The following is a 17115-nucleotide window of genomic DNA, read 5'->3' on the forward strand; positions in this document are numbered from 1 at the left end:
AGCTGCCTCCTGCCCACCCTATATTGGGAATCTAGAGCACAACATGGGCATGTGGCCTTGACCGGAATCAGATCCAGGACCCTTCAGTCCCCAGGCTGACACTCTATCCACTGAGTCAAACCGGCTAGGGCTAGCAGCATTTCTGATGATCTGGTGGGTAGCTGGAATCTTACAGTGAGCCTTTTAGTAATTAAAAAAATTATATATATCAGAGAGGAAGGGAGATGGAGAGAGAGATAGCAACATAAATGATGAAAGAGAATCATTGATTGGATGCCTCCTGCATGCCTCCCATATCTGAAATGAAATCATGTGTAAAACATCTGGGCATATGCCCTGACTGAGAATCTAACCATGACCTCCTGGTTCATAGATCAATGCTCAACAGCTGAGTTATGATGGTTGGTCAGCCTTTTTGCACTTTATCAGAATTTCCTATACAATGTTTACACATTTATGTAATCTCTAAAGACTATCTAATGTTATTGCTAATTTTTTTGTTCTTTGTGTATTTTGTTTAGTTTAGTTTTGTTTGTAGATGTAGAGATAAGCTTAATTTGGCTTTTGTAGATAATAGAGATGTTTTCTGAATTATGCTGGATGAATTCTATATAAATTATTTTTCTGCTTGATTTTTATCTGTATGCTTGATGTCATGCCGTGTGACTGTGTGTTTGTGTGTGTGTGTGTGTGTGTGTGTGTGTGAGAGAGAGAGAGAGAGAGAGAGAGAATGTGTTTTACACATGATTTCATTTCAGAAAGTATTTGTGATCATTTATAAGAAATACAATTAAATACAACAAGCATATCTTGGAGAGCTTGCTAATTTTGTTCCATACCACCATAATAAATATTGCAATAAAGCAAATCATATGATTTTTAAAAAATTTTCTTGTGTATATGTTATGTTTATACTATACTGTAATCTGTTGTGTGTAATAGCATTATATCTAAAAATATAAATAACCTAATTAAAAATACTTTATTACTAACAAATGCTTACCATCAGTGAATGATAACTTTTTTTTACTGATGGAGGGTCTTGCCTGGTGGTTGCTGAATGTTTGAGGGACAATGGCTATTTCTTAAAATAAGACAACAATGAAGTTTGTCACATCAGTTGACACTTTCATTTACAAACTATTTGTAGGGGGCAATGCTCTTTGATAGCATTTTATACACAGTACAACTTTAAGAAATAGGAGTCAATACTCACAAACCCCGTCACTGCTTTTTCAATTAAGTTTATATAATATATTTTGTTATCACTTCAAAAAATCTTCAACAGAAGTATATTTCATCTTAAGAAACTACTTTCTTTGCTCATTCATAACAAGCAGCTCCTCATTCATTAAGGTGTTATGAGATTGCAATAATTCAGTCACATTTTCAGGCTCTACATATAATTATGGTTCTCATGCTATTTCCACCACATCTGTAGTTAGTGCCTCTACTGAAGTTTTGAAGTTCTGAAAGTCATACACGAGGATTGGATCCAACTTCTTCCAAACTCCTGTTCATGTTGATATTTTGACATCTTTCCATAAAACATTGATGTTTTTTAATGGATTCTAGAATTGTGAATTCTTTCCAGAAGGTTTTCAGTTTTCTTTGCTCACATCCATCAGAGGAATGACTATGGCAGCTATCACATTATGAAATGTATTTCTTAAATTATACAATTTAAAAGTCAAAATTATCCCTTGTGTCATTGTTTGCAGAATGGATGTTGTGTTAGCAGGCATGAAGACAACATTAATCTTTTTTTATTTTCAATTATTTTTTAAAAGAACATTAATCTTGTTATACATCTCTATCAGAGCTAAACATAGGGTGACCAAGTACATTGTCAATATTTTGAAAGGAATTTTTTTTCCCCTTAGCTCAACAATGGACTTAAATTATTCAGTAAACTATGTTGTAAACAGATGTGCTGTCATTCAGGCTTTGTTTCATTTATAAAGCACAGGCAGAGTTGATTTACATAATTCTTAAAGGCCATAGGGTTTTCATAATGAGCATTGACTTCAAATTAAAGTCATCAGTAGTATTAGACCCTAACAAGAGAGACAATTAATTCTTTAAAGCTTTGAAGCCAGGCATGACTTTTTTCTACCTATGAAATTCCTAGATGGCATCTTCTTCCAATATAAAGTTATTTAAACTACATTGGACATCTGTTGTTTAGTGTACCCACCTTTATTAATTATCTTAGATCTTCTGGATAATTTGCTGCAACTTCTACAGTATATCAGCCCTTGCTGCATCACTTTGTACTTTAATGTTGTAGAGATGGCTTCTTTCCTTAAACCTCTTTTACAACTTGGCTAATTGTTAGGTACTTATCTAGACTCCGACATACCTTATTCACTAAGCTCAATAATTTCTAGGTTTTGATTTAAAGTGAGAGCCATGTGACTTCTTTTCACTGGTACATTTAGATGACATTGTAGAGTAATTGGCTTGATTTCAATATTGTGTCTCAGGAATAGGAAGGGCTGAGGAGAGGGAGATAGGCTGGGGAATGGGTGGTGAGTGTAGCGGTCAGAAAATACACAGAATTTATCAATTAAGTGTACTATATTCATCTGGGCACAGTTTGTGGCTCCCCCAAATAATTGCAATGGTAACATAAGAGATCACTCATCACAAATCACCATAACAAATCTATCTCTATATATAAAAGGCTAAGTGACTGACCATTCATCTGACCTACCGGCTGGTACATATGAAGCACACTGGCAATCCTATATAATAAAGAGCTAACATGCAAATGCTCATTATGCCCTCACACCACCACCTGTAATGGTTTTTTAAGCATTAACATTTTTTTTAAATATGAATATGATTCCTCTTGTTCAAATCAACATCAAGAGTGGAGCTTCACTGCCCTATCTTTTTTGGCTCTAGATAGAACATCAGCCTGCAGACAGAAGTGTCCCATATTTGATTCTGGTCAAGGGCACATTCCTGGGTTGAAGGCTTGAACCCCAGTAGGGGGCATGCAGGAGGCAGCTGATCAATTATTCTCTCTCATCATTGATATTTCTAACTCTCCTCCCTTTTTCTCTGAAACCAATAAAAAATAGATATTTAAAAAATAGTGGAACTTCAGTATGTATGGCAGTTTATTTTGTACTTCATTCTTGCTTTACCTCCCCTTATTCCTGGCATTCATTTATGACAGTCACAAAGGATCATGATGTTTGAGAATATATTCCTCTTGCTTAAAAAACAAAACAAAACACACACACACACACACACACACACACACACACACACACAAAAGAAAACTTCTTTGTTGAGAATATTACAGATGTCCCACTCATTTTACCCCAATTTCCCCCCTCCAAATTGTTTTGGTGGTACGCCCAGCCTTCACCACCCTATTGTTTTTGTCCATGGGTAATGCATCTATGCATTTAAGATCTTTAGTTAAACTTTCTCGACTCTCCTTCTCCCTTTCCCTTGAGATTTCTCCATCTGTTCCATGTTTTCATTTTATTCATCAATTTATTTTGTTCATTTGGATTCCTTATTAGTTTTATTATTTTAAGATTCCATTGTTGATATACATTTATTACCATTTTCATATATCTTAAAATCATTATTGTTGAAAGTATTACATATATCTCCTTTTCCCCCCATTGACTTCTCCCAGCCCCTCTGCCCCATATCCCAGACCTTCAGCACTCTATTGTCTGTGTCCTTTGGTTATGCATATATGCATACAAGTTCATTGGTTGATCTCTTCCCACCCACCCTCCCCTGCCTTCCCTCTAATGTTTAACAGACTGCTTGATGCTTCTATTATCTCTGGATCTGTTTTTGTTCATTAGTTTGTGTTGTTCATTAGATTTCACATAGGAATGAGAACAAGCGATACTTATCTTTCTCTCACTGGCTGATTTTGTTTAGCATAATGCTGTACATGTCCATCCATGCTGTAGCAAATAGTAACGTATCTTTCTTTTTTTTACAGCAACATAATATTCAGTTGTGCAGATGTGCCACGGTGTTTTAATACACTTATTTGCTGATGGGCTGTTAGGTTGTTTCCAAATATTAGCTATTGCAAATGGTGCTGCTATGAATTTAGAGTTGCATATATTCTTTCTTATTGGTGCTTCTGATTTCTTAGGATATATTCCTAGAGATAGAATCACTGGGTCCAATGGGAGTTTCATTTTTAATTTTTTAAGGCAACTCCATACTGTTCCCCACAGTGGTTGCACCAGTCTGCATTCCCACTAGTAGTGCACTAGGGTTCCCTTTTCTTTTTTTTCTTTTTTTAATACATTTTATTGATTTTTTTACAGAAAGGAAGAAAGAGGGATAAAGAGTTAGAAACATCCATGAGCAAGAATCATTGATCAGCTGCCTCATGCACACCCCCTACTGGGAGGTTTCCTTTTCTACATATCCTCAGGAACACTTGTCTTTTGTTGATTTGTTGATGATAGTCACTCTGAAAGGTGTGAGGGGTACCTCATTGTTGTTTTGATTGCATGTCTCGAACAATTAGTGACTTTGAGCATTTTTTTCATATGCCCTTTGGCCTTCTGTATGTCCACTTTGGAGAAGTGTCTACCAATATTTAGGTCCTTTGCCAATTTTTAAAATAGGATTGTTTATCTTCCATCTTTTTTTGGGGGGGGGATACTTTTTTAAATTCTTTATTGTTTAAAGTATTATCTATAGTATTACATATGTATCCTTTCCCCCTTATGACCTCTGCCTGGCCACCCCCACCCCCAGCACGTACCCTTACCCTCCTAGTGTCTGTGTCCATTGGTTATGCTCATATGCATGCATTCAAATCCTTTAGTTAATCTCTTACCCCTCCCTCCTGCCTTCCCTCTGAAGTCTGATGGTGGGTTCGATGCTTCTGTATCTCTGGGTCTAGTTTTGTTCTTCAATTTATGTTGTTTATTATATTCCACAAATGAGTGAGATCATGTGATATTTATCTTTCTCTGACTGGCATATTTTGCTTAGGATAATGCTCTTCATGTTCATCCATGCTCTTGCAAATGGTAAGAGTTCTTTCTTTTTTACAGCAGCATAGTATTCCATTTTGCAGATGTACAACTATTTTTTAATCCACTCATCTGCTGATGGGCACTTAGGCTGTTTCCAAATTTTAGCTATTGTAAATGTTGCCACTATGAACATAGGAGTGCATATGTCCTTTCTGATTGGTGCTTTTGGGATATATTCCTAGAAGTGGGATTATTGGATCAAATGTGAGTTCTATGTTTAATTTTTTGAGGAAACTCCATATTATTTTTCACAGTGGCTGCAACAGTCTACATGCCCACCAGCAGTGCATGAGGGTTCTTTTTTTCCTTATATCCTCACCAGTACTTGTCATTTGTTGATTTATTGATGCTGGCCATTCTGACAGGTATGATATGGTACCTCATTGTCTTTTAAAAAATATATTTTATTGCTTTTTTACAGAGAGGAAGAGAGAGGGATAGAGAGTTAGAAACACCGATGAGAGAGAGTAATCGATCAGCTGCCCCTTGCACACCCCCTACTGGGGATGTACAACCAAGGTACATGCCTTGACTGGAATCGAACCTGGGACCTTTCTTTCCACTGAGCCAAACCGGTTCTGGCCCCTCATTGTCTTTTTGATTTGCATCTCTCTGATTATTAGTGACTTTGAGCAAATTTTCATATGTCTCTTGGCATTCTGTATATCCACTTCCTATTTAAGTCCTTTGTGCATTTAAAAAATATATTTTATTCATTTTCCACAGAGAAGAAGGGAGAGGGATAGAGAGCTAGAAACGTCGATGAGAGAGAAACATCCACCAACTGCCACCTACCGGGGATGTGCCAGCAACCAATGTACAATACATGCCCTTGAGGGGAATCAAACCTGGAGACCTACCCTCTATCCACTGAGCCAAACCAGTTTCAGCCCTTTGTGCATTTTTGATTGGGTTGTTATCTTCCTTTTGTTAAGATGTATGAGTTCCCTATAAATTTTGAGATTAACTCCTTATGGGAAGTATCATTGTCAGGTATGTTCTCCCATGCAGTAGGCTTTCTTCTTGTTTTGTTAATGGTTTATTTTGCTGTGCAGAAGCTTTTTATTTTTATGTAGTCCCATTTGTTTATTTTTCTTTTTTGTTTTCATTTTCCTATGAGATCAGCAAATATATTGCTAGGAGAGATGTCTGAGATTTTGCTACCCTATGGTTTCTTCTAAGATTATTATGGTTTCAAGTCTTACATTTAAGTCTTTTATCCATTTTGAGTTTATTTTTGTGTATGGTGTAAGTTGGATGTCTAGTTGCATTTTGTTGCATGTACCTGTCCAATTTTACCAATGCCATTTATTGAAGAGACTGTCTTGTCCCCTTTGTATTCTCTTGCTTCCTTTATCAAATATTAGTAGAACGTAATGACTTGGATTGATTTCTGCAGTATCTCTACTGTTCCCTTAGTCTATATGCCTGTGCGTGTGCTTGTGTGTGTGTGTGTGTGTGTGTGTGTGTGTGTGCGTGTGTATTTCCCTAACATCAGACTGTTTTGAGTACAGTGGCTTTGTACAATAGTATAACTTAATATCTGGTATTGTGATCCCTTGAACTTTGTTTTTCTTTCTTAAGATTGCTGAGGCTATTTGGTGTGGTTTTTTTTTTAATTTCATATAAATTTTTGGAGAATTTGTGCTATGTTTAAGAAATATGCATTTGTATTTTAATAGCGATTGCATTGCATCTATAGATTGCTTTGAGTAGTATAGACATTTTACTGATGTTGATTCTACCAATCCATAAATACAGTATATTCTTCCACTTGTGTATATCTTCCTCTATCTCTCTTTTCAATGTTCTGTGGTTTTCTGAGTATAGGTCTTTTATCTCCTTGGTTACATTTATTCCTAAGTATCTTATTTTGTTGTTGTTGTTGCAATGGCAAATGGGATTTTCTTTCTTTTCTTTTTTTTAGTATCTCTTTCTGACAGTTCATTATTGGTGTATAAAAATGCCACAGTTGCCGAAACTGGTTTGGCTCAGTGGATAGAGCATCGGCCTGAGGACTCAAGGGTCCCAGGTTCAATTCCGGCCAAGGGCATGTACCTTGCTTGCGGGCACATCCCCAGTAGGGAGTGTGCAGGAGGCAGCTGGTCGATGTCTCTCTCTCATTGATGTTTCTAACTCTCTATCCTTCTCCCTTCCTCTCTGTATAAAATAAAAAAATATATATATTTAAAAATGCCAGTTTTCTGGGTGATAATTTCATATCCTGCTATGTTGCCAAATTCATCTATTAAATCTAGTATTTTTTCATTTTATTGTTTAGTGTGTTACAAATAGAAGTACATATGTCTCCTTTTGTCTCCATTGACCTTCCCTGGCCTCCCCTACCCCCCAGCACATGCCCTTAGCCCCCGCCCCAGTGTCTTGCATCCTTTGTTTATGCTTAAATGCATACATACAAGTCCTTCGTTGATCTCTTATCCTCCCCTCCAACCTGCCCCAGCCTTCCCACTGTAGTTTGACAGTCTGTTCGATACTTTATTGCCTCTGTATCTATTTTTGTTAATCAGTTTATAATGTTCTTTTTACTTCACAAATGAGTGAGATCATGTTATTTTTCTTTCCCTGACTTGCTTATTTCACTTAGCATAATGCTCTCCAATTCCATCCATGCTGTTAGTATAAAAGCTTTTTCCCCCAAAATAAAAGAATAAATTTTTCATGTTAAAAAAAATTAAATCTAGTACTTTTTTGATGGAGTCTTTAGGCTTTTCAATGTACAATATTATGCCATCTGTGAATAATGACAATTTTACTTCCTCCTTTCTAACTTGAATGTCTATTATTTCTTCATCTTGTCTGATTGCTATGGCTAGCACTTCCTGAACTATGTCGACAAGAATGATGAAAATGGGCAACCCTGTCTTGTTCCTATTATTAGGGGGAATGGTTTTAGTGTTTGCCCATTGAGACTGATATTGAGTGTAGGTTTGTTATATAAAACTTTTATTATGTTGAGATATGATTCCTCTATTCCCACTTTGCTGAGAGTTTTTATAAAAAATGGGTGTTGGAATTTATTTAATGCTTTTTCTGCATCAATTGATATGATCATGTGATTTTTGTGTTGCAATCTGTTAATGTGCTGCATCACATTTATTGATTTGATGATATTGTACCAGTCTTGAATCCCCAGAATAAATCCCACTTGGTCATGGTGTTTGATGTTTTTAATTTATGGCTGGATCTCATTTGCAAACATTCCTTGAGGATGTTACCATCTATGTTCATCATGGATATTAGCTTGTAATTCTCATTCTTTGTAGTGTTTATCTGGTTTGGGAATTATGGTATTGCTAGTTCTCATGAAGAGAACTTGGAACTGTTCCTTTCTCTTAGATTTTTTGGAGTAGTTTGAGGAGGATAGGTTTTATTTCTTTGAATGTTTTGGTAAATCACTCCTTTGAAGTCATCCAGAAAAAAACTTTGGTGTGCTTGAAGTTTTTATTTATTTTTATTTTTTATTACCACTTCAATTTCATCAGTAGTTATCTGCCTATTCAGGTTTTCTGATTCTTCCTGATTAAGTTTTGGAAGATTATATTTTCCTTGGAATATGTCCGTTTCATCAAGGTTGAACATATCATAGCATGTTTTTTATGATACTTTGTATTTCTGAGGGGTCAGTTGTTACTTCACCTCTTTTGTTTCTGATTTTTTTTTTGGGGGGGGGTCCTCTCTCTTTGTTTCTTGGTGCATTTGGATAGAGATTCATCAGTCTTATTTATCCTTTCAAAGAACCAGTTCTTTGTTTTATTGATCTAGTATTTTTTAAAATCTCTATGTCATTTATTTATGCTTTGATCTTTATATTTCCTTCCTATTTACTGTGCTTTTCTTGTTGTTCTTTTTTTAATTCTTTAAGAAGTTAAGTAACTTATTACACATTTTTCTGGTGGTTTTCTTTTGTTTTGTTTTTTATAGGTTGCTCTCTCTCTTCTCCTTCTGGCACCCCTGTAATGCAAATGTTGGTAGGCTCCTTACACTCTAGATATTTTTGTATTATTTTTTCTTTTGTTCTTCCAATTGGGTGCTTTTTGCTTTCTCATATTCCAAATTGTTGATTCATTTTCAGAATCCTCTATTCCACTGTTGAATCTCTGTAAATGATTATTTATTTCAGTTGGTGAATATTTAATTTTTGACTGGTCCTTTTTCATGTCTTTGAAATTCTCACTAAGATCCTTAAATGTTTTACTAAGTCCCTCGAAGTTCTCACTAAGATTCTTGAGGAACCTTATACCATTGTTTTAAACTCTGTATCTACCCTGTTTCCCTGAAAATAAGACAGTGTCTTATATTAATTTTTTCTCCCAAAGTTGAGCTAGGTTTTATTTTCAGGGGATGTCTTATCTTTCCATGTGCTAGGTCTTATTTTCGGGGAAACATGGTAGTAGTTTTCTTGCTTGAATTCCATTTAGTTCTTTTTTACTGGAGATTTCTTCTGTTCTTTCATTTGTGACATGTTTGTTTGTGTCTACATTTTTGGATGCTTTCCTGTGTTTGTTTCTACATATTAGGTGGAGCTGCCATGTATCCTGGAATTGGTAGAGTGCCCTTTTTTTAGGTGATGTCCTGTAGGGCCCAGTTGTTCAGCTTCCCCATTCACCTGAGCTGGGCACTTTATGTGCACACCTGTGTGGGATGTGTTCAGTCTTTTTGTAGTTGAGCTTTGATTGCTGTTGGCATCACTGGGAAGAATTTGCCTCTAGGCTAATTGGCTATAAGTACCAGCTGCAACTATTTTAGTTGTCATTTTGACGGGTGTGAGAGATAGCAATTTCCAGTGTTTATGCCACTATTTTTGTTCCTCTTTGTTTTATTTACTGTTTTTCTACAATAATTTTTACTATATGAATAAGAAAACATTTTTACTAATGAATTGCCTTTGAATTTAAGTCTCTTATGTCTTTGGACTTACTTCCCTGTAATAATTAAGTTACTATTGGTTGGTTATCTGAGTTAACAAATCACCTTTTGAGTTGCCTGTGATAGTTCTCATTCCAGTAATGTTTGACTTTTGTATTTCACCTCCAACTTGGTGTTCATTGAGCTTTAAACTGTAAATTTATACATTTCACCAAATTTTGGAAACTCATTCATTTTTTAAAATCAGCTTTAATGAAACACAATTTATATAACCATACAGTTGTTGGCACTAAGACTTCTTGTCTCTTCATACATATAATCAGGGAATTTCCTCCTCCCATTTTAACCTCCCCATAATTTCTTCTACGGATTTTCCAGTTATCGTGGGTCATTTATCATTGTTCCTCTGACCAGAGATGTGAGTTTCTTTCAGGATCTTAGCATCACATGCTGTCACACAACTCTGAAATTTTGGGGCTACCCTTGGAGTGAAGTGAAAGAGAGGATATAACAGTAACAGTAATTATCTCCATACTTTTCTTATTATACAGGCCTCTTTTTGGTTTCTCTGACTATAGATATATAGGTCTTCTCTTGGTTGAGGCTTGACTTGGAGCAGGACTGGGAGTCAAAATAAAAGTGGGGAAAAAAGAAAATTTGGGATTCTTATGCTCACCTGCTCAAAAGTGCATCTTTTCCTGGTCTTCTGTTCAGAAAGTGGAATTTCTCTTGGAAATTTTGCTTATTCTCACTGTAGAGTGCCATGAATCAGTCTCTCTTTGGATCAAAGTCGGGAGATAAAGATGGAAAATAAATTCAGGAACTCACTACACTGCAGTTATTCTTCAAATTTTGATCTCCCTCCTTAAACTGCTTGTTATTGCTTAATTTTAAGAGTACTTAGGTAGTTCCCTTTTGTGTTTTGTCTAAAGGCTTCAATTTATAATCATAGGAGAGATAGGATTATTCCATCATGGCTGTCACCAAAGGTTATTTTCTTTACTTTCCTATTTTTATTTTTTACTTTTCTGTGGACTCATAAATAGGAATTGGTGAAATTTATTTTTTTTTTCTAGATCATCATTCTGTTGCTTAATTTTCAAACATCTTAGATTGGTGGTTGTTAAACTTTTTCTGTAAAGTGCCAAATAGTAAATAGTACTATTTTAGACTGTTCAACTTTGCTGTTGCATTGAGAAAACAGCCATAGATAATATGGAAACAAATTGATGTGTCTGTGTTCCAGTAATATTTTATTTACAAAACAGATAGCAGGCCACATTTGGCCTATGGGCTAGAGTTTGAGGACTCTTGATCTTAGCCCTCTACGCTTACTCTTTCTTGAAGTAATGTTTGAAAAGTAAATATTATCTACTGAGCTTTGTATGTTAAAATAATTTTTCCTATAGCCTCTTACATTTTATTTCTACAGTTTATTCTTCTATAGAGTAACTCAAATGTTAATAGAATTGAATTAAAGGAAAGGGATTCACAGCAGTGTAATTAATTAAAACTCTTTCCATCCTAACTTGCTTTGAATATATTCACACATTAAATTTATTCTGTAGCATTTTACCCCTATCTTATAAATATTTGGTTGGGGACTGTCTTAATGAGAGTACATGTCATGTGTTTAGTTTATATTAATTCATCATAGCAAGGCTCTAACCAATATGAAATGAAACATATAGGACTGAAATTTAAGGCTTCTCAATGACAATATGGAAACTATATTAATGCTTCTTTTCTAATTACCTTCTATGTATCTTTTGTCCTTTTGTGTTTCAGTAAGTGTGGCTCTTGTTTGATTGTGAAGGGAAATGCCTAGGGTTAGATTTTTTTTAAAACTGTTACTCTAGTTCTAGTATGCTTGAACTTAAGTTTTCTAATAATATTTTGTAGGTAAATCATCTTAAAGTGGTTGATGAGCCAATGGAAGAGGGAGAAGCAGATTCTTGCCAAGTAAGTACTCATGTTAACTTACTAAGCTACATTTCAGAGTTAAAGGAAAGAATAATGGGAAAGGAGAAAATCTTTTGTCAATTAAAGAAGTTTATTCAGGTACATTAGTAATAAACAAATCCAATTATTAACAAAATAATAGCAGGTCAAAATATAAGACACATTTTCCTGTCAGAAACTCTTGTACATGAAATTTTTATTTTTATTTTTTAGAGAGGAAAGGAGATAGAGACATATTGATGTGAGAGAGAAACATTGATCAATTGCCGCCTGCACATCACCTACCAAAGATTGAGACCTCAATCTGGGCATGTGCCCTGATCAGGAATCAAACCTGTCACTTTTCGGTGTATGGGATGATGCCCAACTAATGGTGTCATACTGGCCAGGGCTATCCATGAATTTTTAAGACAACTTTATTGAGGTATAATCTACATGCTATGATATTTTAAATGTAATGGGTGAAATTTTTACTTGCCAATATTTGAGTAACTACATTGTTAAAATACATAATCCTCTAAATTACATTTTCACTCATCTGTGGTCTCTAAAGAAACAAAACAAATGAACAAACAAAACAAAAACAAACTCATAGAAACAGATCAAACTGATATTTGCCAGAGGGGAATGGGTAGGAAGATGGGTGAAAAGGGTGAAGGTAATATATTCAGTAATATTGTGATAAGTTTGCCATGTGACAGATGATTATTAAATTCAGTGAGGTGGTAATCATATTGTAAGGTATATAAATATTTAGTTATTATATTATACACCTGAAACTAATGTGATGTTGTATACCAACTATACTTACATAAAGGAAATACAATGAAAAGTGGAAAAAAACAAACAAAATAAGATTGAATTCAACTTTAGGGTAGAAAGGAGATGTAATATGGAAATATTTAACTGCAAGGAAAACCTGAGGTCATTTAAAATTTATTGCTAGCTTTAGCCGAAACCGGTTTGGCTCAGTAGATAGAGTGTCGGCCTGTGGACTGAAGGGTCCTGGGTTCGATTGCCGTCAACGGCATGTACATTGGTTGTGGGCACATCCCCAGTGGGGGGTGTGCAGGAGACAGCTGGTCCATGATTCTCTCTCATCGATGTTTCTAACTGATTTTCTGTTATTTTAAGTGCTATGCTTATAATTTTAGAAGGCATTCTTGACATGTGTCTCTTATGTCCCTCTTTTGGTCAGTGCTCTCCCGCAGGGGAAGTGCTGCTCAGCCAGAAGCCTGGCAAGTGCAGCAGTGGTGTGAGTACTAAGGATGTCCTGTGGAGAGTGGGCCTAAGTGGTCAGTCGGACATCCCCTGAGGACTCCTGGACTGTGAAAGGGTGCAAGCCTGACTGAGGGGACCCCCCCCAGTGCAAGAATTTCATGCACCAGGCCTCTAGTACATGAATAATTACCCTAGATGTAAATGGACTAAGTTCACCAATAAAAAGGCACAGAGTAACAGATTGGATAAAACAAAACAAAACAAAACACCACACCATATGCTGCCTTTGGAAAACACATCTAAGCTGAAAAAAAACTAAGTCTTAAAGTCAAAGGGTAAAAAATGATTCTACAAGCAAATGGCATCCACAGAAAAGCATGTGTAGCCATACTCATATCTCATAAAACAGATTTCAAAATAACAAATATAGCAAAAAACAAAGATGGGTATTTTGTAATGATATATTAATACTTAATATATATACAACCAATCATGGAGCACCTATATGTATAAAGCAACTACTCAAAGAACTAAAGGGATAATCAGACAAAAACACAGTCATAATTGGGAATCTACACACCCCATTGACAGCTCTAGATAGACCATCCAAATAGAAAATCAATAAAGAAATATTGAACTTAAATGACACATTGGTCCAACTGGACATAACTGACACTTACAGAGCCTTTCATCCCAGAACATCGGATGATGCAGTCTTCTCCAGTGCACATGGAACACTCTCAAGGTTAGATCATATATTGGGTCACTAAACTAGTCTCAACAAATTTAAGAAGATAGAAATCAAAACAAACATATTCTCAAAACACAATGCTTTAACATTAAAAATCAATGGCAAAAAGGAAGTAAAAAATCCAAAAATATGTGGAGATTATAGAAAATGCTACTAAAAAACTGCTTGGATCAAAGAATAAATAAAAGGTGAGATCAAAATAGATTCTTGACTTTAAAAATACCTATTTAAAAGGGGAAAATCACTCTCCTAGCAACTTAAAAGGGCCAGTGAAATGCTATTTTGATATATGAAAAACATCCACACTCATCATTTTAGAGGTGATTTTTCATTTTTGACTAGTTCTTAATACCTTCAAGCTAAAATTTCTCTGCTTAGATGCTCCTCTTGAGAGAGTGAATGTTTGTCTACCTATGTGACATAAGTAATTTTAGCTGTTTTGAAACAGCTTACTTGAGACTAAGCTCTTGCTCAATTTGACCGAAGCCCCTATTGGTTTTTCCAGTAATTAAAGGGTAAATTTATTGACAACATTCTTGCCATCATGGCCACATTAATATAGTACAGATTGATAATATTGGTTCACAAAAACATACAGGTTTCAAATATACAAGTCAACAAAACATCATGTGCACACTGCATCTGTACCTATTGCCCCAAATTAAGTTTCTTTCTTCCCTCATTTGCTCGCCCTTTGCCCAACTCTACCTACTCCCCACCCCATGACTATCACCACACTATTTTATGTATCTATGTATTATATAAAGAGGGAATATGCTAACTGACCCTCATGTTTTTGCAAAGATGGTGGCAGCCACAGCCAGTAAGGGAGGGAATGTGCTAATTGACTGCTCTACTCTGAAAGATGGTGGTGCCCACAACCAATAAGGAGAGAATATGCTAATTGATTGCCCCGCCAACAAAGATTATGGTACTCACAGCCACAATATGATGGCTGTCCATCAGCCCCCTCCTAGTCCCCTCAGCCCCACCAGGGCAGCAGGCACTCAGCAAGGCCAGGCCCATAGTCAGGCCCTGCCTCTCTGTGCGCCTGCCTCCTGAGTCCCCCAGTCACCTCAGCCCCCCAGGTGCCCAGGGCCAGCCAGAGGTGCAGGCAAGTCTCAGATGGTGGCTACCCAGCCACCCAGGGCTGCTCAAGGCTCAGGTAACCATGGCCATCCAAGGCTTGTGCTGCCAGCAGTGGCAAAAGTAGAGGTGTGATGGGGTGTCGCCTTCCCCTGATCGCCTTCTGCCACTGAGGGCTCTTGGAATGTGATAGGGGGCAGGCCGGGCTGAGGGACCCCCTTTATATATAATAGAGGCCCAGTGCATGAATTCATAGGGCCTCTACCTTACTGGAGATCCGGCTGATCAGGGCCATTTTGTCCAGTCTCAATCAGGCCAGTGGGCAGGGAGGAACTGTGGGAGGGCTTCAGGGCTTGTCTGGCCCTGTTTCACCCAGTCCCGATGGGCTAGACCCCAGCAACAAGCTAACCTACTGGTAAAAGCATCTGCCCCCTGGTGGTCAGTGAGCATCATAGCAACTGGTCAGTTGATCACTCGATTGGACACTTAGCATATTAGGCATATATATATATATATATATATATATATATATATGTGTGTGTGTGTGTGTGTGTGTGTGTGTGTGTGTGTGTGTGTGTGTGTGTTTGTTTCTTGCTTAATCTCTTCGCTTATTTCACCTAGCTCCCCGACTCCATTCTCTCTGACAGCTGTCAGTCTGGTCTCTGTATCTGAGTCTCCTTTTATTTTGTTTGTTTATTTTATTTATTAGATTCCACATATAACTGAAATCATATGGTATTCGTTTTTCTCTTCCTTGCTTATTTCACTTAGCATAGTATCTCCAGGTCTGTCCATACTGATACTCCAATAACTTCTATTAAAAACATGGTACAGTATGGTGCAAAAGTAGTTTTACAGCTGTGAGTATGTGAAACACAGAGTTTATTCTTGTATTATTATTTATTAGTTATTGTATTAATTTCCATATGGACAAATATTAACCTATGTTTGCCCTAATCCTGTAATGAAAAGCTACTGAGACATGTAGGTATTGTGATAAAATAGTCATGTGACCTTAAACTCTAAATCTCAGTTTTCTCCTTTTTACAGTGAGAAAGTTGGATAATATATCTCAGCTCTTATTTTGTGATATGTAATATATCTGAGGATTTATTTTTTCATCCTAGCTATTGTGTCTCTCTATGGACTAACAATGCAGCTCACTTGAGTGTAGTCTTCACAGCTGAATAGAGTCCTACATCAAAGAGAAGAAACACTCTCCAGGTAGTTTCCTTTCTGCCTTATCTAAGTGTTAGGAAATCTGGCATATAATTTATATATAAAATTTTATTTTTTTAAAATATATTTTTGTTGATTTCAGAGAGGAAAGGAGAGGTAGAGATAGAAACATCAATGGTGAGAGAGAATCATTGATTGGCTGCCTCCTGCATGCCCCCTACTAGGGATCAAGCCTGCAACCAGGCATGTGCCCTTTTCTAGAATCGAACCTGGGACCCTTCAATCCACAGGCCAATGCTCTATCCACGGAGCCAAACCAGCTAGGCTATATATAACATTTTAATAAAAATAGGATTATGGCCTGGAAACATTTGTTTGGGCTTTGCAGATTGTGTGTCTATGGCAGTTTCTATTTTAATGATGTGACTAGTTAAACATATAAATATTGATATATCACTGACTAATTAAAAGGGTATAGTGAAATACTATTCAAGAGAAGCTGGAGTTTCACATTTATTTGCCTTGCTCTGCAGTTTACAAAAACATATTTATCTCTTGGCTTTCTTTGCATCCACCTCATGAGTCACTTTGTGGTGAGAGTCTTGAGACACTTTGTTGTTTATATTTTCCTTGTACTTGGATGGAAGAAGTTGAAGCATATATTTTATATGCTTTTTTAAAATTAAATCTTTATTGTTGAAAGTATTACATATGACCCTCTTTTTCCCATTGCCCTCCCCCTCTTTCCCACCCAGGCCTCCACTACTCTATTGTCCCAGAAATCTATGGTGTTTTTATACACCAATAATGAACTATCAGAAAGGGAAACTAAACAAATAACCCAATTTACTATTGCAACAAAAATTTAAGATACTTAGGAATAAATTTAACCAAGGAGGCAAAAGACCTCTATTCAGAAAAATACAGGTTGCTCAAAAAAAGGAATAGAAGAAGATATACGCAAGTGGAAGAATATACTGTGTACAT

General features: G+C 36.3%; 1 protein-coding gene across 3 annotated transcripts in view; it reads left to right on the plus strand.

Moving 5' to 3' along the window:
- RPS6KA6 (ribosomal protein S6 kinase A6) overlaps positions 1-17115 on the plus strand; it is a 166271-nt gene that overhangs the window by 10313 nt on the left and 138843 nt on the right. For all 3 annotated transcript variants that reach the window (XM_036439817.2, XM_036439820.2, XM_036439819.2), the window contains exon 2: positions 11832-11891. In XM_036439817.2, coding sequence (XP_036295710.1) covers positions 11832-11891 — 60 coding nt within the window. The remainder of the gene's footprint in view (positions 1-11831; positions 11892-17115) is intronic.

Source organism: Pipistrellus kuhlii, unplaced genomic scaffold, assembly GCF_014108245.1.
Source record: "Pipistrellus kuhlii isolate mPipKuh1 unplaced genomic scaffold, mPipKuh1.p scaffold_m20_p_16, whole genome shotgun sequence".
NCBI lineage: Eukaryota > Metazoa > Chordata > Mammalia > Chiroptera > Vespertilionidae > Pipistrellus > Pipistrellus kuhlii.